The sequence below is a fragment of the Ixodes scapularis genome, unplaced genomic scaffold (assembly GCF_016920785.2).
Source record: "Ixodes scapularis isolate PalLabHiFi unplaced genomic scaffold, ASM1692078v2 ptg000299l_1__unscaffolded, whole genome shotgun sequence".
Classification (NCBI taxonomy): domain Eukaryota; kingdom Metazoa; phylum Arthropoda; class Arachnida; order Ixodida; family Ixodidae; genus Ixodes; species Ixodes scapularis.
This window is the reverse complement of record NW_024609953.1, coordinates 379,559-406,336: the sequence shown is the minus strand read 5'-3', so window position 1 is coordinate 406,336 and position 26,778 is coordinate 379,559. Positions and strand designations below refer to the sequence as shown.

The following is a 26,778-nucleotide window of genomic DNA, read 5'->3' as shown; positions in this document are numbered from 1 at the left end:
GAGGATGCGGAGAAGCTCCTGTTTACGCTCGCACTCAGATAATAACAAGTACACGTTCCCGGGGAAGGTGGACGGTCTGGATGTAATGCAGTCAATCCCTGCGTTGACAACAGCAAATCGCAATAACCACACATGCTGCACCTAATTCTTTGTCATTTCGAACGTCCGCCACCAAAACCAACGGAGCAAGCGAGCTTCGACGGCTGTCGGCGCAGAAAGCAGACGACGAACAGATCACGTGACGTATTTACTCGATTTGATCCGACTTTACCCCCCGATCGAGGAGGGTAGCGCGAGTAATTACTCCGGAGTGAACAACCGGAACAACCCGCTTCTGGAACGCGAGTTCTGACGTCATCGAGTAAGCTCGAGTAAGTTTTGGAACGCCACGGTACGAAACTTTTACTCCGGAGTCGGATCGAGTAAATTTTGGAACACAGCCCTGAAGTGCTTTTCCCACGGGTGCATTACGATCTTTTAGCAGACGATCATCTCGATCGACGCCCGGACTTTCGATAAACCATATTTTGCATCGCACCCTACTATTAATTCTTATAAGTGTCTGAAACTCATTATATTTCAAACAAATGCAATATCAGAATATCGTCTTTATTCACCTGATTCAGACGCCGGCGCCGGCTTGGTCGGCGGGCGTGTGGCAGACGGCATTCTTGCATTCGTCGTCTGCTGCAGGCATCTTGAGGACCGGAAGTTGCAGTCGTAAATATTTCAGAAACAAGCGGTTACCGGCACACTTCTGTCGAAACATATATGACATTCAAGCTTTCTACATCTGTGATTTTTAGAAGTTTAAATCCTACTCCTGATTTTTGAATGGTCGGGTTTCCGTAGCGAAACCTAGCCATGTGTATTTGTCCACAGCAACGACCCTAGCAACGGTTTGTTTGGACCCATGACGTCACACTTACGAAGTCAATTAGCGCGACTTTGTGGACAGTGTGGCCAGACCTTGATACAAGCATGTCTAGGTTTGGAGAATTTCTTTTTTTATGCAAAGGGTTATTTTATTGTGTAAACAGCTGCAATTAAAAGGAACTAATTCTATTCACTGAAGAAGTAATTAACTTAAATTTTAGTACTGTATTGACTGAAATAGCCGATCAGCGCTGCACTTAATTCATTTCTTAGCCATTACCATCCAATCCGAAGCCAACTGGCCAGCCCGTCGCGCATGCGCACACGAGTCGAACCTCAATACAAGGTTCGACTCGTAACTCTCACGTAATCGGCTCAGACAGTTACGTTGTTTCGCGTTTCGTTTATGTAGTACGGGTTTCATTCTTTGTTCGAGCTTTGTATCAGCACAGAATGGAGTCGATTCTCGAAGACTACGTCAGCCCCTCGGACTTGAAGGTAAGTCGCTTTCAATGAAAGGTTCTGGGGCGTTCCCACGGACTCAACGCGCACTTGCTTGTAGCATTGATGGCACTGACAGGAACAGTCGACCGCGTAAACATGACTCATGTTCTCGACACGTTTACGCTGCTCAGGTATTAGTCGTTATCTCATGCGTTGTCGATTGCACCCGTACATGCACGTCATTCAATGTTGCCGATTTCGGATTGCAAGGTGTGACGTAATTTTGCTGGTCTGCTTGTCCCTCCCCCCTTCGAAACAGCTGGCACTGATGTCATTGGATCTGCTATGCTGGAGGTTTTTTTCTGATGAATAGAAGTCATTTCGCCTTATCGGAAGGACTTCATGTGTAAGCGTTGAATTGGAGTGAACAGAGCATTCCAGATAAACAACCGTGCTAAGTGAAGCGTGTTTATCGGCAGCCGTGTGCGAGCACGTCCTTGCTGGAGAGTGGTTATGGAGAACGTCCATGGTGTTTATGAAGCGTGAATATCACACCATCAAGATTGCCGTTCGTGGTCGACAGTAAATGGAAACTCATCCTGGGCATGTGAGGCCAATGATCCAGGCATGTTTAGTAGTAAAGCATGTTTCAACAATATGTGCTGTGAACAGCTCGCTCAGGAATGCTGTCTATTAAATATCACGGCCATAATCTTCACAAAGATAAGTTGATGTTATTTACTCAATCATAACATAGTTATCTAATGAAGACTTTTTTCAGCAAAAGCACATATAGGTTGTTTGCACATGACGTCAATTCGCCATTTTGTTGTTAGTTTGTTTTTTCAAACAAATTTACTACATTGAAGGATTACTTCGCAACCGGTTGAAATAATGTCAGCGGTGCTCTACGGATTTCAGAAGGCATGTAAATCCTTGAAATGCTCGAGTTTGGCACACGCCAGACAGTTCGCAACAACAAAATGGTGGACGAAATTACGTCAGTGAAAACACCCTATAAGTGGTATTCACTGCACAGCTATAGTCCCCGCAGGGGGCACCTGTGAAAGCAGGTGTTTGGAGAGTGGCGTCTCCACGGACCCCGAGCCATGCGGGTTCGCCCGCCCACGTATGGCTGTGCGTGGCTTTCCCGTGTCCGGGGAAAAGGGCATCCTGGTGGTTGAGCCGAGCCCGGGGTAGGTTTGGACCCTTCGGGGCCCCCCGGGCGAGGCAATACACCACTTCGGCCCCTGCTTCTCGTAGACGGGAGTCCTGGTAAGGCCCGGCCAGGATGATTCAGTCTAGTCGCCACTTCTACTATCCCCTCTCTACTTTCACCCTTGTCTTCTCCTCCTTTTCACTCTTCTCATTTCTCTTCTTTCCTTTTCAACTCCTTTGGCGGCAAGGGCTAACCTTGGGTGGCGACAGACACCTTGTCCAGAACCACTCTTGGTTATAGAGACATGGCAGCACTAATAGAGTAACGTCTTCAGCCAAGCCATTCTTGTTATGGAGCGTTACCTATTCCCTTGTTGGGCTCGGTGGTGGGCGGTGCACCACAGTTTCTGAAAACCCTCCCCCTTTATATGGGTTCCAAACTTAAACCTTTTGATCGGCCCCCCAAAAGGGGCCGCACCGAAGCTCAAGTCACTCCCGAAACATCCAAAGCACTCGAAAAATTTCCAAAATTCCTGGTCTTACACTCTGAAGAAGAAAAACCACTTGCCAGACTGTCTCCTTTCTTAGTCGCCAAGGTACTGGAAGGAATCGTTGGGAAAGATTACTCTGCTAAAAAGATGCCATCCGGTGATCTTCTTGTTGAGATCAGCACCAAAAAGCAAAGTGATGCCCTTCTTTCACTCAACGCTGTGTCTGAATACAGAGTAAACGTTACTCCACACCGCAGATTTAATACAGTTCAAGGAGTTATCTCGGAGGATGACCTAATGGACTCATCTGAGGAAGAACTCGTTGAAGGCCTTTCAGACCAAGGAGTTGTTGCCGCTCGTCGCATCACCCTTCGTCATGAGGATGTAGAGCGTAAAACAAGGCACATTATACTGACCTTTGACACCACCACTCTCCCAGAGGCCATAAAGGCAGGCTACCTCCGGTGCCGTGTTCGCCCCTATGTGCCGAATCCCCAGCGGTGCTTTAAATGCCAAAGGTTCGGCCATGGGTCACGGAGCTGCCGGGGAAGTGACACTTGCGCAAAGTGCTCCAGTAAAGAGCATGTTGCTGACAGTTGTGAGAGCGAACCGAGATGTGTCAACTGTGATGGCCGTCACCCAGCATACTCGCGCTCTTGTCCAAAATGGAAAGAAGAAAAAGAAATACTTACTTTGAAGACCACAGAAAACATCTCCTACCATGAGGCTAAAAAACGTTTCTCCTTCCTATCTAAAGGAGGGTATGCCGAGGTCGTGCGCAGGGGACCCACACGACCCGTAATGGCATCGGCGGGAACACAGACCCCTCCTGGGGGGGTGTGTCTCCCGTCAGTGTCCCCTCTAAAACCAGCGGGTGCAATGCCAGCTGCACTGCACCCCAACCACACGGTGGACGCTGTTCCGTCAACGTCCACCTTGAAGCAAGGGACGGCAACCCCCGCCGCCCCTGCCTCCCTGCCTCCTCGAGGCCGGGGACAACCCCGCGTCTCGACCCAACAGAGACCTAGTGAGCCGTTAAGGCTGCCTACCCCACCAAATCTCCCTCCGGCTCCTCCTGAGGAGCCTATGGACGAGGGTGGACCCAAGTCCGGCGAGGAAAGTTTCCTCGCTGGATCTGACTCCTCTCTTTCTGCCACCAGTGACTCCACTGGCCAGCAGAAAGAGGCTGCAAAGAAGAAAAACGCCCCGCGCAAAAAAATAGATTTTAAGCCATAGTCACCTCATTTTACTTTTTACCAGTTTTTATATTCACTTTTGCACTGGCTAAGCATATAGGCATTATGCAGTGGAACTGTCGCGGCCTTCTACATAACATAGATGACATCAATTCGTTTTTTGATGAGCTCCGTCCTGTTGCTATTTGCCTACAGGAGACGTATCTTACTGATTCGCACACGCAGGTTTTGCGTCATCAACAAGTTTTTAGGAAGGACCGCCATTCCTCAACCCCTTCGGGTGGTGTAGCAGTGGTGGTTCAAAGTGGAGTGGCATGTGCTGAAGTTCCTTTACAAACTTCACTCGAGGCAGTTGCAGTTCGCATCCTTCTTGATCGCCTCATCACTCTAGTATCACTCTACTTACCACCTAATGTTCCGCTGCATCTCCATGAACTTCAAGCACTCATCAAAGAACTTCCCAAACCTTTTTTAATTCTTGGTGATTTTAATGCCCACCATCCTTTGTGTGGACGCTCTCGTCAAGACTCTCGAGGTGGAGTTATTGAAAGGCTTTTATTATCAACTGGAATCTGCCTGCTCAATAAGAAAGAACCAACATTTTTTAGCGCTGCCCATAACACTTTTACATCGATCGACCTATCACTATCATCACCATCTCTACTTTCATGCTTTTCATGGAACGTTTTAGACAATCCTTTTGGAAGCGACCATCTACCCATAATTTTAGAGAGCGTTTTACCAGTTTCATCGATACCAACCCGCCTTCCACGATGGAAGTTGGAAAAGGCCGACTGGTCTATTTTTGGTCTAGAAGCTACACTTGATCCCTCTTTATGTCTTCATATGACTCCTGAAGATGCAACGCTTTACGTTACGGAATGCATTATAAATGCTGCTTCTGCTTCAATTCCACAGACCTCAGGAAATCTTCCCCGGAGGTGCAAGCCCTGGTGGAATGAGGAATGTACTTCCACTCGGAAAAGCCAGAACAAGGCGTGGGGAACTTTTCTTCGCTATCCAACTTTCCGTAATTTGATAGAGTTTAGGAAAAAAAGAGCACAAGCTCGGTGGACGCGAAGACAGGCCAAGTGGGCTTCATGGACAAAGTATGTTTCATCCTTAAATAGTTTCGTTACTGCTAAAGAAGTATGGGATCGTCTCAAAAAAGTTCGTGGGCAGTACCACGCTTTCAGGATTCCACTTTTTCCTTCAATCTCAGCATCTCTAACAGGACAAGCAGACTTCCTCGCAGAACATTTTCAGCATGTCTGCAGCTCTTCCAATTACAGTACGGAGTTTTAAAAGTACCGGTCTACCGCTGAGAAGCAGAAAATCACTATGTCAGGCTTCAACTCTGCTGCATACAATATACCGTTCACAATGTGTGAACTGGAAGTTGCTCTCAGCCTAAAAAAGCAATCTGCACCTGGGCCAGACAGAATTCACTACGAGATGCTTAAGCACCTGTCTCATGAATCTTTGTCCCACCTGTTGTCCTTTTTCAACTACCTATGGGAAGCTGCTGCTTTCCCACATTCTTGGAGAAGTGCCCATGTTATACCTTTGCTGAAACCTGGGAAAGATCCCTCTCTGGCTACCAGCTACCGCCCCATAGCACTTACAAGCTGCTTGGGGAAAACTTATGAAAGGCTTATAAAACGCCGCCTCATGTTCCTTTTGGAAGAGAAAAACTTTTTTGACACTAAGCAGTGTGGCTTTCGTGCTGGACGGTCCACCATGGACCATCTGGTCCGACTTGAGACCGTCATACGTGAGGCCTTTGTACACCGGCAGCATTGCGTGTCGGTGTTTTTTGATTTAGAGAAGGCATATGACACTACATGGAGGTATGGTATCCTTCGAGATCTATACAACTGTGGAGTGCGTGGCCGTATGCTTCGTTGCTTGCAGAATTTTTTAAGTGAGCGTACATTTCAAGTCCGATTAGGCTCGACTTTATCCAATGTCTTCTTGCAAGAAAATGGTGTCCCCCAAGGCGGAGTCTTAAGTGCCACCTTATTTGCAGTTAAGATAAACAGTCTGGCTCAAGTTATACCGTCATCTGTTTCATACCCGCTCTACGTGGATGATGTGCAAATATCTTTTTCGTCCTGCAACCTCTCCAGTTGTGAACGGCAACTGCAGCTCACAATAAACAGAATGACCAAGTGGGCAAATGAAAATGGTTTTAAGTTTTCCCCAGAGAAAACTGTGTGTGTGCCGTTTTCCCTGCGACGAGGTTTGACTTTGGACCCAATCTTACAATTGAATAACGTAGAAATATCGGTGAAGCAGGAACATAAATTTTTAGGCATGGTCTTCGATAAAAAGCTTACATTCAAGTCTCATTTAAAGGAAGTAAAGCAAAAGTGCTTGCGATCCTCAAACATTCTTAAGGTTCTGTCACATATATCTTGGGGGTCTGACAGACGATGCCTCCTACGTTTGTACAATGCTTTAGTTCGGTCACGTCTGGATTATGGAGCGATTGTTTATGGTTCGGCACGACCTTCCACTCTAAAGATGTTGGATCCGGTTCATCACCTCGGACTCCGGCTAGCCACTGGGGCATTTCGCACGTCACCCGTATTAAGCTTGTATGTGGACACTCATCAAATGTCTCTGGAAAAATGCCGACAGTACTTGAGCCTGTGTTATTATTACAAAGTGCTTTCGGATCCGAAAAATCCTGCTTATAGTATTTTACAAATTCCTCAGTTCTGTAATTTGTTTGAAAACAAGCCAACAATTGTGCGCCCCCTAGGTTTTTGAGTTCAAAGTATTTGTAGCTCTCTCAGCCTCCCTGTCCCTTCCACAAGTGGTGTTAACTTGCTAAAATCTATGGAGAGAATTGCCCCTTGGAACGAGCTACCCGTATGTTGTGACTGGTCTTTTACCAAATACAGTAAGAAGACCGTGGCTCCACAGTTTCATAGCAAGAGTTTCTATCTTTGCAAGAAAGGATATCTAGTGGTTGCGCCGAATACTACACCGACGGATCAAAATCTTTATGTTCCGTTGGTTGCGCAGTTTATTCTAGTGGCTTTGGAAGAGCTGTGCAGCTTGACTCAACGGCAAGCATCTTCACTGCAGAGCTCTATGGTATTTTATTTGCCATTGAGCATATTCTGGATAACAGTGTATTGAACGCAGTCATTTTTGTCGATTCACAAAGCGTCTTAGCTGCTATCTCTTCCAGAGTTTCCACAAAGAATGTACTTACACAACATGTTCGTTTTAAAGTAAACAGAGCTCTGCGCCTTGGAAGTAATATCAAATTTTGCTGGGTACCAAGTCATGTGGGAATTGCAGGGAATGAGAGTGCAGATCGCTTGGCTGCATCTGCCACAGATTCAATAGCATCTTTTGGCCTGCCCTATCAGGATTTTAAACCACTTTTAAAGAAATCTCTTTTAAAGACTTGGCAGCTAGAATGGGACACTGAAACCAACAATAAACTCCACGTGATTAAACCAATGATAGGCGTCTGGGAAAGTTCATTTCACAGAAACCGTCGTCTCGAGGTTATGCTTTGTCGCTTGAGAATCGGCCACTCACGTCTGACACATATGTACCTCCTCTGTGGCGAAGAAGTTGCACTTTGTGCCCATTGTGGGGAATTACTTACAATTTTGCACATTCTATGGGAGTGTAGGTTTTATCATCAACTGCGCATATTATGTTTTCCTGAACTTTTTAGAAACTATCTACCCTTTCATCCTATGTTTTTACTTGGTGACAGTGCTTTAGTACCACTTAGACGAGTTTTTAATTTTCTTAACAAAACTGGTTATCTACACAAGTTATAAACATCTTCTCTAGTCTAGCATCTGTTTTGCTGAGTTTTAATAAACATTTTGTTTGGCGCATTATGGCCTCAGTTGCTGCTGCGCCATTAAAACCTTAATCTTACTTACTTGCACAGCTATAGTATTCAAGGTATAACGGTAGCATTGTAGAAGCTCATTGCCAGCATGCGTTCAGTAGCAATGGACCCATCTATGGCGGCCAGTCTGTGCCACCTGACCTATGCAGTGCAGTCCACTTGTAACAATACGAGAAAACCCGAAAATGCAATCGTTATAATCAATTCTTGTTGTATCTGGACGCAGAAGTGCGTAGACCTGTGGAAACTGATCGTTATAAGCAGTACTTTGTTATATCTGGTTTCGGTATAAGTGGGTTGCACTGTAGGTGGTAGCAGTGTCTGGTAGTATCCACTGGCTTCCATTGCTTTGTCTGCTGCTGCCACCGAGCTTACGTCGACAGTAAGCTTCTACAACAACTTTCTCGGGGTGCATTTCACACTCAAGAAGCAAGACCATCATTCTTGGCAGACTGTGCAACAGCTGAATCAGTTGCAGTGGCGAGTGAAGACCACCTATTGCTTGTCGGCACATAGTTAAGAGGGAATAGCGAGCAGTCATGGTTCAAAAAGAGACAAGCAATGGAGCTGTAGCCAAACAGTAAACGCAGTGCTTTATAGTGGAGGGAGAAAAATTAAGTGAAGGACCAGTCTCTCCTTGTTCCGGCATCTCTGGCCAAAGACCTGTTTGCAACGTGCTATGCTGTGGCATGCCATGCCACGACATAGCACTAGGACAGATCCCAGTCACAACACACCCTCATCCATCTCATCAAAACAAAACTGTCGAATCTCGTTAGTCAGCGCAGGCCTGCAACACGGCTGGCACTCCGCCGTTCATATTTATTTTGGCCACGGCTGTGCACTTTCAGCAGCCACTGTTTGGGCGAAATATCCATGGTGCGTGCTCGGGGCGTTAATAGAGTCACTAGAAGGCTACACTCCGAGTATCGGCACTTTTTTCACTAATCGTCCAATGCCGCCGGTCATTTGTCCGTTCGCATGACATTGGGTTACGCAAGTGCCCCGTGGATGCCGCCATTTTGGAGCATAGAGCCACACAGATCCCGTTTGCGATGATTGTGGTTCTGAAAAGTAGCTTTGAGCAGTAGATGTGATAATGGATCATCACAGTATTGTTTTGCCCTGTTGTGAACTGTTTTAGCAAACGGGACTACGGAAAGCATTTGCATTCTCTGTTACAGTGTCGGCAGAAGCTGGTGACAGCTGGCAACATTTCTTCCATGCAACAACATGGCTAATATGTTGTGACTCTAAAGCATAGGTTCTCAAACTGGGTTACTAGGAATGGAAAGATTTCCCAAAGCGTGCCCTTTAGGGTTTCCCCAAGCTTCCAAAATTGCCCTATTATATCCAGCCAGCCCTTTATAAAGTTTATGAGCCAATCACTTCCTCATTTGTGAATTATTGCTTAGAAAGCCTGTAGGCTTCTGCATCACTTTACCGTATTGAAGCCAGGACCAAGAAGGGCTCCTCGGCTGTCAATAGAGCGAGATGGGCATTCCTCGAGGCTAAAAAGTTTGAGGCTTTGTTCTAAAGCACAGCCTGTTCGGTGACTCTAAGGCGTGCCAGTTGGGTCGTCGCGCGTGTGCCAGTCAAGTTGAGCTCCCTGCCTCAATGGCGTCCGACTCTCCTTTGTCCCGGTGCAGTGTTACGAGCAGCAGTACCACGAAGAGATGAAGAAGGGCGAGGTGGCACCCAAGACACAGTTTGAGTATGCCTGGTGCCTTGTGCGGAGCCGGTACCCAGCCGACATCCGTCGGGGCGTCATGCTCATGGAAGGTGGGTACCCCCGAACATGAAGTTCATATAATAATCCCGAAGAAAAGGTCCCATGCATTTCGGCCGCCTCAGGATGGCAGGACGTAGATGCAGATGTCGGTGATCCCAACGGGACCATATATCCGGCGACGTTTTAGTACACTGTAAACGACTTAATTTTCGAGAATATCGCGAATCGCCTACAATTCGCTAAAAATTGGTCCCGCAAACAATTCCGGTAAAATGTAAACACATCGGAGTCGTGTTGCGAAAATTAAAAACCCACGAATTATTCCAAAACTTAACTTTAACCTAAATCGCGAAATATTGAGCCCGCAAAAAATAAGTCGTTTGCAGTACTCACAAACAAGCAGCCTAAACGTCTCATCCAAGGTCTGTCTACTTTGTTTCTAGCTTTATTTTGCAAAATAAAAAGACTGGCGTCATGCGTCATATTAAAAGGAATAAAGTTGACAAGTACTCAACGACTTGGAGCACACGAATGCGTCCAACTTTTCGGCTGCTTTCATGGGCGTTGGCAGGATTTTTTTTTTTTTTTTAAGGGGGGGGGGGGGGGGTCGGGGATTAGGGAGGCAAACTGACAGCCTTTTTTGGGCGTGTTCGCTCAAGTGGAAGGGGGGGGGGGGATCCCACAGTACAATACGAAAGAGCTAAATACAAGTTGCAAGATACACATATTTTTTTATGAAACAATTTTTTTAAAAAGTACAAGACATCAGTAATTTCAATATAAGAAAAAAAAACATTTTTACAGATATGTACAGGTACACTGGAAAAAAAAAATGGAACTTAGTCTATGACGTGGCAAAACAACAAAACAGTCCACTTAGTTAATAATTATCTTGGAGATAAAAAAAGCACAAAGATTTTACAGACGAGTATTGACATCATATATGTACCGTACACAATAAAATAGGAAGACTGGGCACGTAAGTCACACGCACACATAATAAATTGTCGCAGCAATGGACAATATCCTTTCATTTCCATATTTAACAATATTTGACATTTATACAAGTTTATAAAAGCTACCCCAAGTTGGCCTCTGTTCAAATTTACAACACTAATTTGCTGCACAATATTTTCATTCATTCGCCCAGCGGAATGCATGGGATGGCATCTAAATTTAGGATATTTCCTTTTATACCGCTGGCTGTGGCAAGAAAATGATATACTGTTTTTCCTCAGTGGGTTAAGAAGCTAAGAAATTAAGTTTTCTCAACGTATGGCCACAAACTTTTATTCAGGGGAAAAAGAAGTCGGCCCGTAGAAGACGACGCATAGCGTCAACAGTGCTCGGCGTGCCGACAGCGTTGTGTCAAAATGGTGATTGTCTCCTCTTTGCTTCCTTCTTTCTTTCTTGCTCCTTCGGTGCTTTCATCAGGCCGTAGCACTCTTCTCATGACGTCGCAAAGGAAGGCCATCGGGGGCGCGCGTCGAAGCGAAGGCAACGCACGTGAATCGACTGTCATGATGCGCTTTTAGTCACATACGCATGTCTTATCAGCTAAAATCAAAGCTGCACAAAGCAACGGGTCTAAGAAACACTTTATTACACGGGCCAAACATTACACCGCTAAATAATCGGTATGAAATGGCACGAGGTATGCGTAGAAGACGTCTATAGAAAAATGTGATTGTGTGACTCGAAAACATCGAGTCACGCAATTATTGCTGTAGAAATGCATATTTTTTTACAGAAATACTTCGACAAAATGGCGAGACACGCAGTGATTAGACACAGCAAAACAGGTCACAGTTAAAAATCAGGTAGACATAGTCAATGCGGACACGGCTCGACAAGTGTCAATTACAATCACGTAAGCGACGTTATCGCATGCAGTCACTGAATTAAAATTGATGTAATTTCGATCGAATGACAATATGGGGTCGACAAATCAGCTTACGACACTTGTATAATAACTCAAGACAGCGAGCTGATTAAATCCCACATCGTTTAATGAAAATATATTAACTTTTCCGTGTGGCAGGGGTATTAAACTTGCTATTTACAGTCAACTAATTTACTTCTCCCTATGGGCTCAAGCTTCCTAAGAACAAAATATAACCTATTTCGTGTACAATAATACTATTACCTTAATACAGTTAAGATTGTAGTATAAATGCGGTAAAGGCAAAAAAACAAACAAAAAACTTTAGTGTAAATAAACACATAAGCACAAACAACGCACTTTGAATAATCACACAAACTTGTTATTTACCTTCCAGTAAAAACTAGAATATTACCACACATATTGACAAACGTCGACGCAAAAGCACACGGATAACGACGAAGAACGCGATTCCATTATATCACGAAATAAAAAACAAACAAACATCGACTGCGGCATTTTACTTGCGTCTTACATGACCAAGAAAGCCCGTAAATAAGTTGTTTCTCACCTGTCGATGGTATTCATACGTCCCACAATATCCACCACGAAAACATTTGAGCACAAACTTCAAGAAGTCTCTCTCTTTCGAAAGAGAGGTCATCGACTAGTGTCATCGTTGACTAGTTGCCACACACGTCACTCAAACCGTAGCCAGGACTGGTTCCGCGAATCCACGTAAATGCCGTAGTATCAAGCAAATACAAAAAAACAAAAAAAAAACTACCCGAGACTGCGGTGACGACAGAAAAACGCCGGGAAGGAAACAAGTCTTAAAAGAACCACCCACGAGAGCACCGGCAGCAGGACGAAAGGCTTAAACGTTGTCAATCTATCTCTTGCTCGTGTGCGCTCCCAGCAATGACTGGATTTTTTTTCGGTTCCCATCCCTTATGAAATGTCTCGGCGTTCCTTTTGAGACAGTCAGCAGCTCGCACACAACGTAAATTTACCAGAATCGTAACCCATACGAGGGAAGAAGATGTCGCATCGGAGCCGATTCCTTCGAAAAGTGTTGGGATCTGCAGGATTGCACATAGTCCCGCGGTTACGGGGATGATCATAAATATAAATTTGGTACTTTCAACCTTGGTAATGCATTGTATCTTACGTTTATATTATATATATATAATAAATTGTGCAAGACTGAGCTTTTTAAACATATATTAATGTCGTATAAACGCGCACGAACACAACGGCGCCGCTCAACAAGCACCATTCTTTTCACACCGATACCATATATTTCTCACGTAGTTGCGCCATGGCCTTCCTTCTCCGACATTGCGACGTAGCAACTCGGAGTGCTACGGCCTTATTTCTAGGAGGTGTTGTCTCCTCCCTTTCCTTCACTTTTCTTCTCTCCAGCGCCTTCGTCGCCACACCCACTGGCCAGATTCTCCCAATATACAGCTCCGAGTTGCCATTGTAACTTTCCGTATTTCCTCGACGCGGTGCTCGCTCTGTCTCATTTCAGAACTGGAGTAAAATTTTAGCCCGCTGGTTCTTATCTTTATATTGCTTGTTATATATCTGATCAAGCTCAGCTTTGCATGAATACTCCCACAGTTAAAGACGAGTTTGACATACCTGTGAGAGTCGAGTTGAGGGTAAAGCCAATGTCAAGCTGGCTCTTTAAAGGCGGAGGATGATCAGGAGTGACAGAGACAGCAGGTGCATCGATAGATTCCGGGTCATGACTCGGCTCTGAGGTCACATGCTTCTTCGTTGCACAGGATGTATTGTCATTATCACTGTCAGCTTTCCGTTTAAAAAAAGCTTCTGCTGTCCATTTTCACTCCTGACCCATATCAGCCCACGGTTATATAAAAAAGTGGGATTGGGTGTTGAATGTGGCCCTTTCAAGCAACTGGGCCAGGAAGAGAGAGCCAGCAACAGCAAAGTGTGCCACCCTGTCACAGATATTCGACAGTGTCATGTGTGGGAACACGGTGGTGTCAACGAGGACGGTTTGACACGCCTCTCCCGCGTGAGTGATGGCCCGGGGGAGTATCGTTGTTGACATGGTTCGAACAGAGGTTCGCAGAACTGCATTGTCCAAAAGAGGACGCCTGGCCCCGATTTTGACCCCCTCTTCTTCTTTCCCATGACCGCAACGTGCTACGGGCAAAAGAGAAGAAAAACCCAAAGTCACATATACAAAACAGAGCACTGGCGTGAGCCGTGGCGTAGACAGTGGGGTGGTTTGGGGGATCGAAAAACCCCCAAAATGCCAAAGCTACTCCCCCCCCTGGGGGATTCATCTCAACATGAAGGTGAAGCCGATCCACCTTGCTTCCACGCACTTTAAATGCCGAGAGAGAAAACAAGTGAAAAGTAGGTGACTACCAACTAGATCGCGTCTCACGCCATCAATATTGCTCTAAAATTTTTTTTTTTTTTTTATGTAAAATTATTTTTTGACACGCGTTTCCCAATTAGGCTGTTTACAAAAAAAAAGGAATTTTTTTCTTATTAGGGGCCCTTTAAAAGGGTGTTGCAACGTTGTAAAGAAGCAATAAAGAAGCAGATTTCGGCCAATTAACTGTGGGAATCGGTCTGTAGCACCTATAGAACATAAAACAGAAAACCCTTTTTTTCTTGTGCCAGCTAGCTTTTTATTTAAAAAAATTAAACAAATCAAAGGACGGAGTTTCCCACAACTCTCAAACCGTCTTTTGAGGGATGTCTCTGGGAGGCCACCCAGTTTTCCGTAAAATTCTGTCTTCGGGGCCCCCAGCACTTTCTCCGTGATTCTCAACTTTTCAAGGATTGACACCGCCAAAGGTTGTGGCTAGCGATCGTAACAAAAGACGATTGCTAGCCGGGGAGGGGGAACGTTTTTATTGACTTCCGTGTACTCCCAACGACTGGATACCATGGGTCTTGTAGCCGCCGCGCAGAGCTGCAGATCGGCAAATAATGCATTTTTTCCTTTGCGATTATGCAACGGTATTGCAGTCGGGGGTAAAGTGGCACGTTTTCTCTCACTTGTGATACAATAATATAGAAATAACAAAATCTGCTAATGACAATCGGACTTTTGTATTGAACGGGTGGCTCTATTTTTCATTCCCAACGGCCCATTCCAACAAGCGCTCGAAGAGCAGCCACCAGAGAATGCGATGCGTCTCGTTAGATCCAACACCTCCGGCTAGTTCGTGATGTCATGTAAAACTTCACGGGCAAGGCTACAGGGAGGCTGGCATTGTTGTGAGCTTTGCCACTAGGTGCCATCAATGTTTTACAACCCGGCGGTTTGACGTGCCTGATGACTGATTCAACAATTCCAGCAGAGGCAAAAAAGTGACTCACCTCCACTTCAAGCTCCTTTTTCCCTGCTCCCTGCAGGAGTTGAATAGGTGTGGGAGAGAAGGGAAGCCCAATCCGGCCAAGTTGGACAGGGATTACACGGACGCAGCCTGCCGTCGTACTTCCGCGGCGCTGCTTCTATGGGAATGGGGGCGTAACGACATTCAAAGTAGCATTGGGAACATCTACCAGGTGTAATCTGGTAATCGGTTTATTCATTTGAAAGAATGTGTTTGTGTCTTGTCAAACACAAAATTGGTGTCTCTGAGGTGTGGCCAGGACGTGGTTGACATTTAGACAATAAAATGGGCCCTAGAATGTTGTTGCAGTACACTGTTTTAACATTTCAACATAACTTACAGCACCGTAAGTTATGATGAACTCTTACCAACTTGCCCAATTGTCCATTTTACTGCTTCAAGATTTCCCGCATTCTGCTCCAGTCTTTAATCTGCCTGCCTCTGAAGGACCTCGCTGAGCCGTTCTGCGCTCCTTCGGTGCAGGGGAGGCCTGCCGTCCGTTCCAAGCCATTGTTGTGCCCGTGCACTGTTTCCTCAGAAGCCTCCCTTCTTCTTTCCAGATTTGTTTCATCACGGTGACACACAGGCAAGACGGGACTACTTGTTCTACCTTGCAGTGGGAACCACAAAGCTGAAGGTAGGTCTCTTCCAGCTGAAATTAACCAAAATCGTTACTTCCAGAATGAGAGGCACATCCCATTTATTGGATTGTCCTGTCACATTTTGGAATACTGTGACAAATAGTGACTTGCAGCACTATTTTCGTTGATCTGGAAACGTGTACACGGTTTAAGTGCATCTGAAAGAAGCTCGAATGACACTTCATCGCCCCATTTGTGCACTACCATAATATCCCGAAATAGCCCACCTAAAATCAAGAACAAATCGGGTGAAAATAAGGAGTTGGTTACCTTTCATTGTAGTCGCTGATCGATTTTTCGGACGCCGATAATTCGGACTTGTTCTATATTTCAGACGTAAAGGAAGAACCGTGACCTACCTACCCGATAAAAAGAGTGCATATTCCACGACCAATGTTTCGGACAGCTTGAAGCCCAAAAGTTCGATTTTTCGGACAAAGTCTTCGCGAGCGATCAGTGGAAAAACCATAGAGAAGTTGCCATTTTGGATTCTATGTTGGCTGCACACGGATTGGCTTGATTTGGCAGCGCTGCTTGAATACTGCTAAGTCCTACCACTAAGCGACGCTGTGAGGCTTTTTTTTTTTCTCTAGCTGCACTTCATTATCATCAACATTGTTGTTACCATTTTGCTTTGTTCATTCGCCGATTTACTCATGGACTCTTGCGCCTCTCTATCTCAGTCTTTTCTCAGTGAATCATATTTTCAAACTATGCTGTCTTGGATGTCATTGCCCCATCTGTTCTTCCACCGCCGCAATGTGTTGCTAAGAAGTGCACAAAAGTACTCGACCATAACGCTAGAAAAGAAGGCAGTGATTCTCAAGCTAATGGAAAGTTGCCGAACGCAAATGGAGGCATAACCTGAAATGAGGCATGCAGGCATAACCTGGAGCAAGGCACTATTTACGGCTTTTTTGAGCCCGCTTAGTTGTAATAAAGGCAAGTATTTTAGTCCGCTGGTTTTTCGGACTGCTCTATTATTCTGACATTTTGTTGGTCCCTGTGAAGTCCGAAAAATCGGTTGGCAACTGTGCTGTCAACAAAAATTTAATAAAAGTTATTTTTACTTTTTTTTTTGCCAAACTTGTTATTGTGGCGAGTGACAATGCAGCAAAGATGACTCTACTTCCCAGTCAGTAATGTTTACTTATATATCTTGCCATAGCTAATGTGCCACATTCACGCCAATGTCATCACTGATTCAAGCACTATGATTACTAGGAATATGCTATCTTTCGGTGTTCAAAAAGAAGACTAGCAAATCAAGCCAAGGTCAGGGGCGGGTTATCTTTCAGGGGTAGGGCATCTCGGGGTATAACTGTAGTCAAATACAGGCGAGAATCCTCAATGTTGGGGTTGCTGATTGTTGGAAGTTTCTCGGTTTGTCTACGCTGCACAAGCGAAGACGACGGAGAGAAGACTTGTGAGCACGTGTAGACTTCAGTCAAATCTTCCCCTATGCACATGTAAATATTTTCATAAATAAAAAAGTAGATGGGTCGAAAAAGATTAAAAATAAATGCTAATTAAGCAAGCTTGTGCCTGCAACTAAACAATTGAGGTGCTGTACATCGTCCTCAGCAGTCGAACAAATGCTACATGTGCCGCAATCAGTCTGGGAAGTTCCAAAACAGTCGTCAAATTAGAAAAGTATGACTTCTGTGCCAATGTTGAACGCACATACAACTTGTCTGTACTTGTGACAACCTGTAAAATTAAATGTTTGTCTTGTTTGAGTCGATGGATCATTATCGAAAAATTTCCCACAGTGGCCATACTCCGATAATACCAATAATATATGTACAATGTCCCAAGAGATGATGTAAAGGTGATGTTGCACACAAGTCATAATTCTTTAAAGGTTTGAACAAAAGCTTAGAATTGTTTGTGCTTCTGCTAGGACAATTGTCTCCAGACTTCTGGAGCAGGTAATTACTAGGGCTATGCTCTAAAACTGCCCGAAATATGCACAAGTTAACACCTTCAAAATATACATGTGCCCTAAAACCTTTGGAATATTCCGTCCTGATACCTGCTTTCTTGACGCATATAAAACTTCTATGGCATGCGTTGGTTAAAAGAATGTTTGTGATGGGAAGCCTCGTAAGCACGCTCTTGCAGCAGTGCTGGGCTGCAGCACTGTTGTAACCACATTAGCCTTGGCAAAGTAGCATAAAAAGTGACGCCACTCCCACTTCCACGCTACTCCAACATTTGAAAACAACTTTCCTTTGAACCTGGCTGCTGTAAAAAATTTCTTGCCTGACCCATGAGCTCAATCTGAGCGATTCTGAGGGTGCCTACAATCGCTGTCTCTGCCACATTCCGTTCCCTCGCGGGACTTGGCATTGCTTGTTCGAGCTATTTTGTGTGAGGTGCCTGATACACTGATTGGAAGAGTTGTTGCAAGGACATTTGTCACTAATGTCATCATCTCCATAATCATCTTCAGTTACTCGTACCCCTTCCTTGTTGAGCCAGCACAAATCGGCGCTCGTGCACTTCAATATTTCAGAACCGCTCTTGGAAATATCCATCCTACTTTCTTGCCACCATTATAATTTTTTAAAAATTTCTGGGCAACTTTTTAGTTTTGTATTTGAAGTACCGTTTGCTTGTTGCTGCATTGCGTGCAAACTTAACCTGCTCTCTCCTTGACCAGGAGTACTCCCAGGCCCTGAAGTTCATCAAGGCATTCCTGAGGGTGGAGCCAGCCAACAGACAAGCGCAGGACCTTGAAAGCACCATCAAGAGCAGAATGAAGATGGGTGAGTGATGCCCGGCATCCCGAGGGATCGTGCAGAAATTTAGAATGGAAACAGATGCTGCACAGCTCTTGCGGATACCCCGAGACTCTTGCGAGCAAGGAGGTCTTCTCACAACGAGGCCTGCGAGAGCTGTTCGGCTTGTGCTTCGAAACAACCTGGGAAAGATTGGACATTAATGTGCTTGGCCTTTGTACTCTTTCACTTGCTGGTCGATGTCAGCTTGTGTACAGCAGCAGAACAACTTGAAATTTCCAAACTAAGCATGGGTTGTCGACGACTTTTAACATGAAATAGCAGACAATCACAATTTCAGCCTGCGTCCGATTTTGCCTCGCCGCAATGCTCGGGTCGTAACAGACCCGAGCACCGTAATCTTTTGTTTCCAGTTTGTTAGCGGATAATGTACAATGTTTTTTTTTCGTTTTACTTCCGTCTGCAAATGGCGCTTCGTAGCAGATGAGCAGCATTCTTCGCTTGCATTATCAAACAAACCGTCTACAAACACTACCTTCGCTCGCTCCGCGAGAGGCAAATTTGATCTCGTGGTGACCAAAATTGGATCTTTGGTCTTGGCACTGATGACATAAAGCAATGCAAAAGCTCACAGACCTTGTAAACAATAGTGCACATACAAGGTGGGGAGTTTTTGGTTCATAGTTATGCATCAATGGATGGCTCAGATCTGCTCAAGATAGTGCTTAATCTAGAAAAATGCTTTACTTAGGGGCAGAGATGGTCCAAGAAATTTGGGAGCCTGGGTTCCCTAGAGTTGCCTAGGGAACCCCCAAATCCCTAAGAACCCCGCTCGAGAACCCATGCTACAATGTAACATCAAGCATTATTTTGAATTGCATCATTTTCCGAGTTCCCAAAAACTTTGAAAGCTTGTAAATGAGGGAGTTACGCACACCTACTGGTGTGCGTAAACAAGATACCGTAAAATCCCGTAAGGACGCCCACCCAAAATGAAGAGGTGAATGGTGAAATCATGGGGTGGGCTATCTTTGGGGATGCCACAGCAAAACTTTATCAAACATTAATGATAAGCGTCGGGACACCCGCTACAAATCGCGTGACGCGGGAACTGATACTGAAGATCGCGGACACGGCAAATTTGCGTTTCACGATGCGATAAATGCGCGGAAATTCGCTACAAACTCCTGTGTCATGGGAAAGGATACCGCAAGTGGCCGATGCAACAGATTCACGTTTCACGATGCGAAGGACTCGCGGGAGCTCGTTGAGATTTCGCATCTCATGGGAACGGATCGTGGACGCAGCAAATTCAAGTTTCATGGTGCAATAAGGATGTGGGAACCTGCTACAATCTTGCCTGTCACGGAAACCGATATCACGTGCACAAATCGCGGACAAAAACACGGAAATACACTACGAACTCGGGAACGGATACCGCAAATAGTGAACGCAGCAGATTCGCATTTCACAATGCAATATACACGTGGGAACAACTAGAGTGTTACGCGAGCGATATCACGCGCAGATCGCAGACAAAAACGCGGGAACCCGCTTTGAACTCTCTACTCGGACACACCGGTACCGTCGATCACGCCATTAATGCGCGATTCCCGTCCGACATCGCTTGACGTCCAACGGGAACCGGGGGGTGGGCGGCGTTTCAGAATATTTATGTTACAGATATGTAGCCAGAAAAACTGGATGGGCGATCTCTCGGGGGAGGGCGCCTTTTTAAGATTTTACGGCAAGCAGAAAAAAAAAAAAAAAAGTTTTCCATATTTAAGTGGGATGTGGACGGTCCTGCCAGATCTTTTCTTTTTCATTTTCTCTATTGTCTTCTGGCAGAAAAGAAAGGGAATATGAGGGATTGCATTGCTTCAATCTCCCGACCAGAAACGTCCTTGACGTTTCTGGCAGGGAGACCAAGATAGCACTGAAAGGCAAAGAGCTTTTACTCTAGGCTCTCGTTACACATTGGGAATGTCTCCTTACATTGTATCAGTTCCTTTGAGAAGCCGCCATGAGAACTTTGAAATTACCTGCTATGGAGTCGCCGACGTGCCAATGCTAGCGAGCTCCGACCGAGAACAACCGTTCGCACGCAGCTTGAGAGGTAAACATTCGTTCCCCCGCTTCGCGTGTAACTTGAGTGCCTCGTACCAGAGGCGTTTTTCTTTTATTTCGTTTTATATTTAATAAACGAGACGTCAGTCTTCGGCCTTACTCCGGCACGAAAGATTGTCTGTGTGTTCTCTTCGCCAAATAATGTAAAACGGAACATTACCTTTCTTTTTAACTTCTGTGGCCAAATTTTTTGGATAGCGAGTTTGTTCCCTGCCCCTGGAGAGATACTTGTTGCTGTTTGTTTTGCAACACAAGAAGTATTTAATGTCTCAGCTTGAGGTCACAAGCTATTGGCAAGTAACTGCTGAAACCTAATTCAGTGGAGGGATTTTTGTTCATTTCTTCTCACAGACTGTGATGCAACTGGGTGCCCTATCGTCAAAGACCGTTAAAATTGAAATGGTGGCATAGAACTATACATAGCAAAATTGAGAAAGAAAAAAAGAAGTTATGTTGGAGGAAAAAAAATAGCATGAAAAACTTGGTCATGTTGCAAATGTTTTTAAGTCAAGGTTCGTTAGATTAAAGTTTGAGATATTGCTGGGTTGCTGGAGCCACACTTCCAGCATCATTCGTCAAGCTAGGTAAAGCAGTCGCAATCTCTCGATCTATACTCTTAACGACCGTGCAAGGGTTATATAAACCAATTTTACTGTGCAGGCAGCGTGTAAGCACAATGGATCATCGATTTGATTCCTGACTTCAGCCCACCCTTCCCTTTGTCTCCACTGCCTGCAGCGTCATACCTTAGGGGGATCAGCTGTGTGTAGACATTCGTTTAGTTGCAGCAAAGGTAGGGGGTCTTCTGGCTCACTTTTAGGGTGGCTGAACTTTCCTTGAGCACAAAGTTGGAGAAAATTCCTGACTTGTATTGTGCGCAATGCACAGGTCAGGTTCAACTTCCTTTGGAAAAGGTCCTGATCCCTCTCATTTCGGCAGCAGGGATAGAAGTGGCATTCTTTTGTAGCAGGCATCGTAGCAGGCAAAGTATTGATTTGGAGCAGCCACATATGTGAATGCTAAATTCAGCTAAACGACAAGGAATTTCATGATGTATTTTAGGTATTTTCTTTATTAGGAATCAGTGGCCAAGTTATCTTTGTGCGAGGTGGTTGATGGTATCCCTGACCACGGTGCAATGCCCTTTTCGCTTTCGAATAAAATTCTGAAACACGACGGAAAAACTTTTGGGGTGCTCGACTTTGCTCACGCCGATGACACTTCAATTTTATGATATGCTTGATTTAAGGTACAACAAATTTTTTGGAACCTTTGCGTTAGTCCAGCTCCGACGTGAACGAATTGTGGCTTAGGTTTAAGAACATAGCGAATCATTGTATTAAAAAGTATCATGCCAATTCGAACTCAGAAACAAAGCTGTGACAACCTATGGGTTACACGTGAATCTATTAATTTAAACCGGCGACTATGGTGCTTGAAATCAAGCTGTAAAAAAAGATGCAAGTCAGTCTCTTAAAGATAAAGTCGCAGACCTTGCCTGTTGATTAAAATAGAGTTTAACCTCGATTTAACGAAGTCACCGGGAACTGCTAATTATTTCGTTAAATTGGGAACTTTGTAAAATCGAGGAAGTATGAGAGAGAGAGAGGTGACGTGAGAGAAGTAGGGAAGGTTGTTCTAGCGGGAATGCTGAATTGGTTCCCCATGAAAGACAATAGAGAGAAAGGAAAGGGGAAGGAAACTAGAGAAAAATAAAAAAAAGACGTGAACGCGCTGAGAGTTAATGTCGAGTTATTTTACAGGCGGTTTGTGACACCGGATCCGTCGAGGAAGTTCAGTAACAGGTGTTGTATTATTTGGCGGCGACGGGCTGAACCACTTGGATAGATGATGTCCTTGTCGTCTGAATCACAAAGTCCACTTCTGGCGAGCTCAGTGATGAGCCGGTGTCGTGGATCGCTATATTCTTCGCACTTGAAGAGAATGTGGCAAATGTTTTCTTCATTGTTGCAGTTCGGACACTGGGTGCTCTTTATTGCAGATATTTTAAAAAGAAACGCATTTGTAAATGCACTTCTGCTGCGTATTCTTAGGAGGAGAGTGCTCTTCTTTCTTGCAAGACCCTTTGTAACGCATGGCTGATGTTTGGAGTATGTGGTCGGAGAAAGTTCAGTTATGTAACTTTTGATGGACTTTTGCGTCGCGTTGAAATCTGTCCATGTGCCGCTCCTGCGAGCTTATCGGCTTCGGAATTACCAAACAATCCTACATGCGAAGGCACCCCTTGAAACAGAATGTTGAATCCAGAATAGTGTAACTGCTTCAATGTAGGTAAGTTGTATGGTGGCCTTCGTTTCGTCCATGGAGTCAAGATTAGCTAGGCGTTGAAGGCCCACTCTTGAATCGGTGACCAGCACTACAGTGCTGGTCACCACTGCTGAAGTGTGTTGGTCACCAGAACACTTCCTATCCCCGGGCTTAAAGCTGCTGAATCTCTCCACAGCTCGTCCGAGGGCACAGATTCGCTACCGACGACACATGATTCTTGAGAACAAGATAAATTTCAACTGAATATCTACCAACCAGCATTTCAGGAGCCAATGGAGAAAATTTTGTGAAGAATCGAATTCACGAACCTCTTTTGGCAAAGTCTGCAGGGTGATTCGCTGCCTAAGCGGCAACAGACGTCCGGTTCGACCCTTTCATACATTAGCGCTTGCTGAACAGACAAACTGACCTAGCCAAAGAATTTGGCATTTCATACTCTAACCAGGCTCTTGCATTGCTACGGCCAGCTCCAGTAAACCGCAAGGCCAGTTCTTTGGATGACCCGTTCACAGAAAATGAGCTGACAGTGGCTCTACAGAAATGCCGTCGCCACAGCGCCACTGGCCCGGACGGAATCTCCTACCAAGCCTTGCAAAACCTTCCTCCCTGTGGATTTTCTTCCCTGCTTCGCTTGTTTAACAAAGCCTGGGAATATGGAAAAGTGCCAGATGAGCGGAAACTTTCAACGATTGTCCCTGTACAGAAACCTGGAAAACGACCAGAGCTGCCTACCTTGTACAGACCAGTAGCACCGACTTTATGCGTCGCAAAGCAAAGTCGACTAGCTTGGTTCCTGGAACGTCAGAAGTTACTGCCAGACGAAATGACAAGGTTTCATCCAAAACTTAGCGCATCAGATAGTCTACTGGATTTTGTCAGCAGTGTTGAGCATGAAGGGATGACAGGAAACACAACACTTGCTGTTTTCTTCGACGTAGAAAAGGCTTTTGATAATGTAAGCATCTCATCTGTCCTTCAAGAACTTGACAGAATCAGCATCAGCGGGCGTGTCCAGACGTTTTTGTCTGCCTTTATGAGCGACCAATGTTTCCAAGTACACCTTGGGAACACCCTAATTAAGTGTCACAGAAAAGGTGACCTCGCGCATAGGCTGCACAGGGAATCCGAATTTGGATTCCTGAAACTGACCTCCCAAAATTAGCCAATCCTTTCAATGTTCAATTTAAATCTGTGTTCACATGTGATGATGAAATTGCTACTCTTTTTTACAAAGTTTGATTACTTACCTACCACCCCTTCAAAATATTTGTTTCAAGGCCGACATACATGTCGTGCTTTGCACTTTTGCCCGCCGCCTCCTTTTCATATCTTCTCCACTTTTTTCCCTTGCCCTAACTTGGCTCCCATCACAGATGAGGAGAGGGGAGCACCAGGAGCATTATTACCTCTGCCGACAACTGAGGTTGTATGCCGGCCTTTATTCAAAAATGGGATTTTTAAGTTGATCTTAAACCTGGATCCACGGTTGCTAACTACAGGCCTATTTCATTGACATGCTGCATCTGCAAACTCCTTGAACACATTATCATTAAACATATTTTTTTTTAATTTCTAGAAAACCATGATGTTTTGTCAAAAAGGCAACATGGCTTTAGACGAGAATTTTCTACTACTACTAAACTAATTGAAACACTTCATGACCTCACATTTGCTCTGAACAAAAAGAATCGAGTAGATGTCATATTTATAAACTTTGCAAAAGAGTTCAATAAGCGGTCACATGTAAAGCTTCTTGCAAACTGAGAAACTACTTTAAAGAACGATCAGATAGCTGACTGGGTACAGGCTTATTTTACAAACCGTTGCCAAGATGTAGAATTTAACAATGAATGCTCATTCACTTTCGGTAGATTCCGGCATCCCCCAGGGGATCGGTACTTGCATCTCTTTTATTCTTATTGTATATTAATATCATCCCCGATAATATTTCCGTTAATGTAAGTCTATGCCTACGATTGTGTTATATACAATGAAGTTATCTCAATGATGAATTAGACAAGGTCATGAGATGGTGCAATATACGGCAGATCTGTGTAAACCATGATAAAAGTGTTTGTATGACTAGCAGAAAGGAGCCTCTTTCATTTTGTTATAATCAAAACTGAAGTTTAACTAGAATCACAGAGTTTAAATACCTGGGTCTCTGGATCGGCTGCAATCTTTGATGGGATAAATGCATCAGCATAGTTTTCGCTAACTCCTTACGAAAACTATTCTTTCTCAGACGAACATTAAAATCAGTCACTTGAGCTACTCGACTCTTGGCGGGCAATACTTTCATATATCCAATTTAAAAGTATGCTAACATCATTTGGGGTCCATTCACACAAATAGGCATTAACCGCATGGAATGGATAAACATGATACGGAGTGTCGTGTTTATTTTTAATGCATATAGAGTGTCAGTATCTCAGCATTCCCAATGGGTTGGGTTTGTTTCAGTTCAAGAAACATGCAGACTTGGATTTTTATTTCATCTAATTAAGGGTCAGCTTAAAATTAACAAGGGTTAATACATAGCTTTTTCTACCGGCTATGCCACCTGACAAAGGCATCCACTTACCGTAAAATCCCGAGAGACGCCCCACCCCCGAAAGATAGCCCACCCCTATTTTTGGCTTGATTTACTATATTTTTTTAAGCACCAAAAGGTAGCCCACCCCTAGTAGTCATAGTGTTGGGATCAATGATGGCCTGGAGTTAAATGCAGCTAGTTATCTATGGCGGGATATAAGCAAACGTTGCTATCTGCGAAGTACAGTCATCTTTGCATCGTTGCCCCTCGTCACCATAACAAGCTTGGAAGGGACACACGACATAAAAATTGAATTTTTTAAACTTTTCTTGATTATACACTGAAAGTTAGCCTTCATATCTTCACCCGATTTGCTCTCGATTTTAGGTGGGCTATCTCTCGGGATTTTACGGTACCTTTTTACCCTACCAAACACGTATCAATAGTTTTAAGTTTTCCTTTTTTTTTCCTCTGACAGTTTTAGGATGGAATTGGCTTTCTTACGATATTACTGACCAAGATACTGCTACCGTGCCAGAAAGTCCCCCTGGGGAGACACCAGGATGGCTCCATTGTGGTGTCTTCTCAAAGGCCTTCCGTCATGCCAGGAAACAAACTCGGGAGGTCTTCTTCAAAAAAGACAGACCCTGAAAGGTTGCAACCATAGCTGGACCTCTTCCCACACTAACCTGTTGCAGCAATCCGGTTCGTGGCTCAGAAGTATGACTATGCAAAAGTGACTATCCATGTGACTATGACTAAAAGTGACTGACCAAAAGTGACTGACTATCCAAAAGTCCTGTATACATGGAAGATGTGCTCTCTCTTTCTAAAAGGAGCTGCACTAGAACCTTTTAATTTAGAACTTACTGGATAAATGGAGTTTTGCAGTGTGTGTTTGGTTGCCCGTACCTCGGAGCGACCCAATAAATGAAGTATTTCTCGGATTTCTCAAAGGTGCTGGAGCCATTACAGCTGCTGCTTGCTCTAGCATTCCAGTTTCTATTGTTGATGCTCTTCAAAAAAAGAAAAAAGAGAAAAATATTTTCTTGTCTTTTCAGAGGGCATGAAGGGAATGGCGATAGTGGGAGGTGCTGCCCTTGCTGTTAGCGGACTCGTAGGACTCGGGATTGCCCTGGCCAAAAGGTGGGTGCCGGGCACGCCAACGTTGCCGTCGTTTCGAGTTTGACAACGCCTCTTATGCTTTTTCAGGTAAAAGCAGCAGCGAAACCATTCCTCCAGTCACCAAACCTTTCCTTCTTTTAGCAGACTCGTCGCTTGAATGTAACGAAAAGAATAAACTGTGTATTTTCTTCGTACGCTACGATTTTATGTGAAACACAAAGAAAAGGCTTTTTGTGTTCAGTGTCACCGATGGTGGCCG

The 26,778-nt window shown here is 44.7% G+C and overlaps 1 protein-coding gene across 1 annotated transcript; it reads left to right on the top strand.

The window, feature by feature from the left end:
• The first annotated feature begins 1,186 nt into the window (after positions 1-1,186).
• On the top strand, positions 1,187-26,713 carry LOC120849052 (mitochondrial fission 1 protein). Its single transcript, XM_040221142.2, has 6 exons — positions 1,187-1,374; positions 9,704-9,836; positions 15,618-15,694; positions 18,364-18,469; positions 26,456-26,540; positions 26,607-26,713. Exons 1-6 carry the CDS (start codon positions 1,330-1,332, stop codon positions 26,608-26,610), a joined length of 450 nt encoding a protein of 149 aa, XP_040077076.1. The 5' UTR covers positions 1,187-1,329; the 3' UTR covers positions 26,611-26,713.
• Positions 26,714-26,778: the final 65 nt, after the last annotated feature.

Coding starts and splice junctions, on each gene's coding strand:
- LOC120849052 (XM_040221142.2), top strand. CDS start 1,330: ATGGAGTCGATTCTCGAAGACTACGTCAGCCCCTCGGACTTGAAG. Junction 1,375..9,703: donor TCAGCCCCTCGGACTTGAAG/GTAAGTCGCTTT, acceptor GTCCCGGTGCAG/TGTTACGAGCAGCAGTACCA. Junction 9,837..15,617: donor GGGCGTCATGCTCATGGAAG/GTGGGTACCCCC, acceptor TCTTCTTTCCAG/ATTTGTTTCATCACGGTGAC.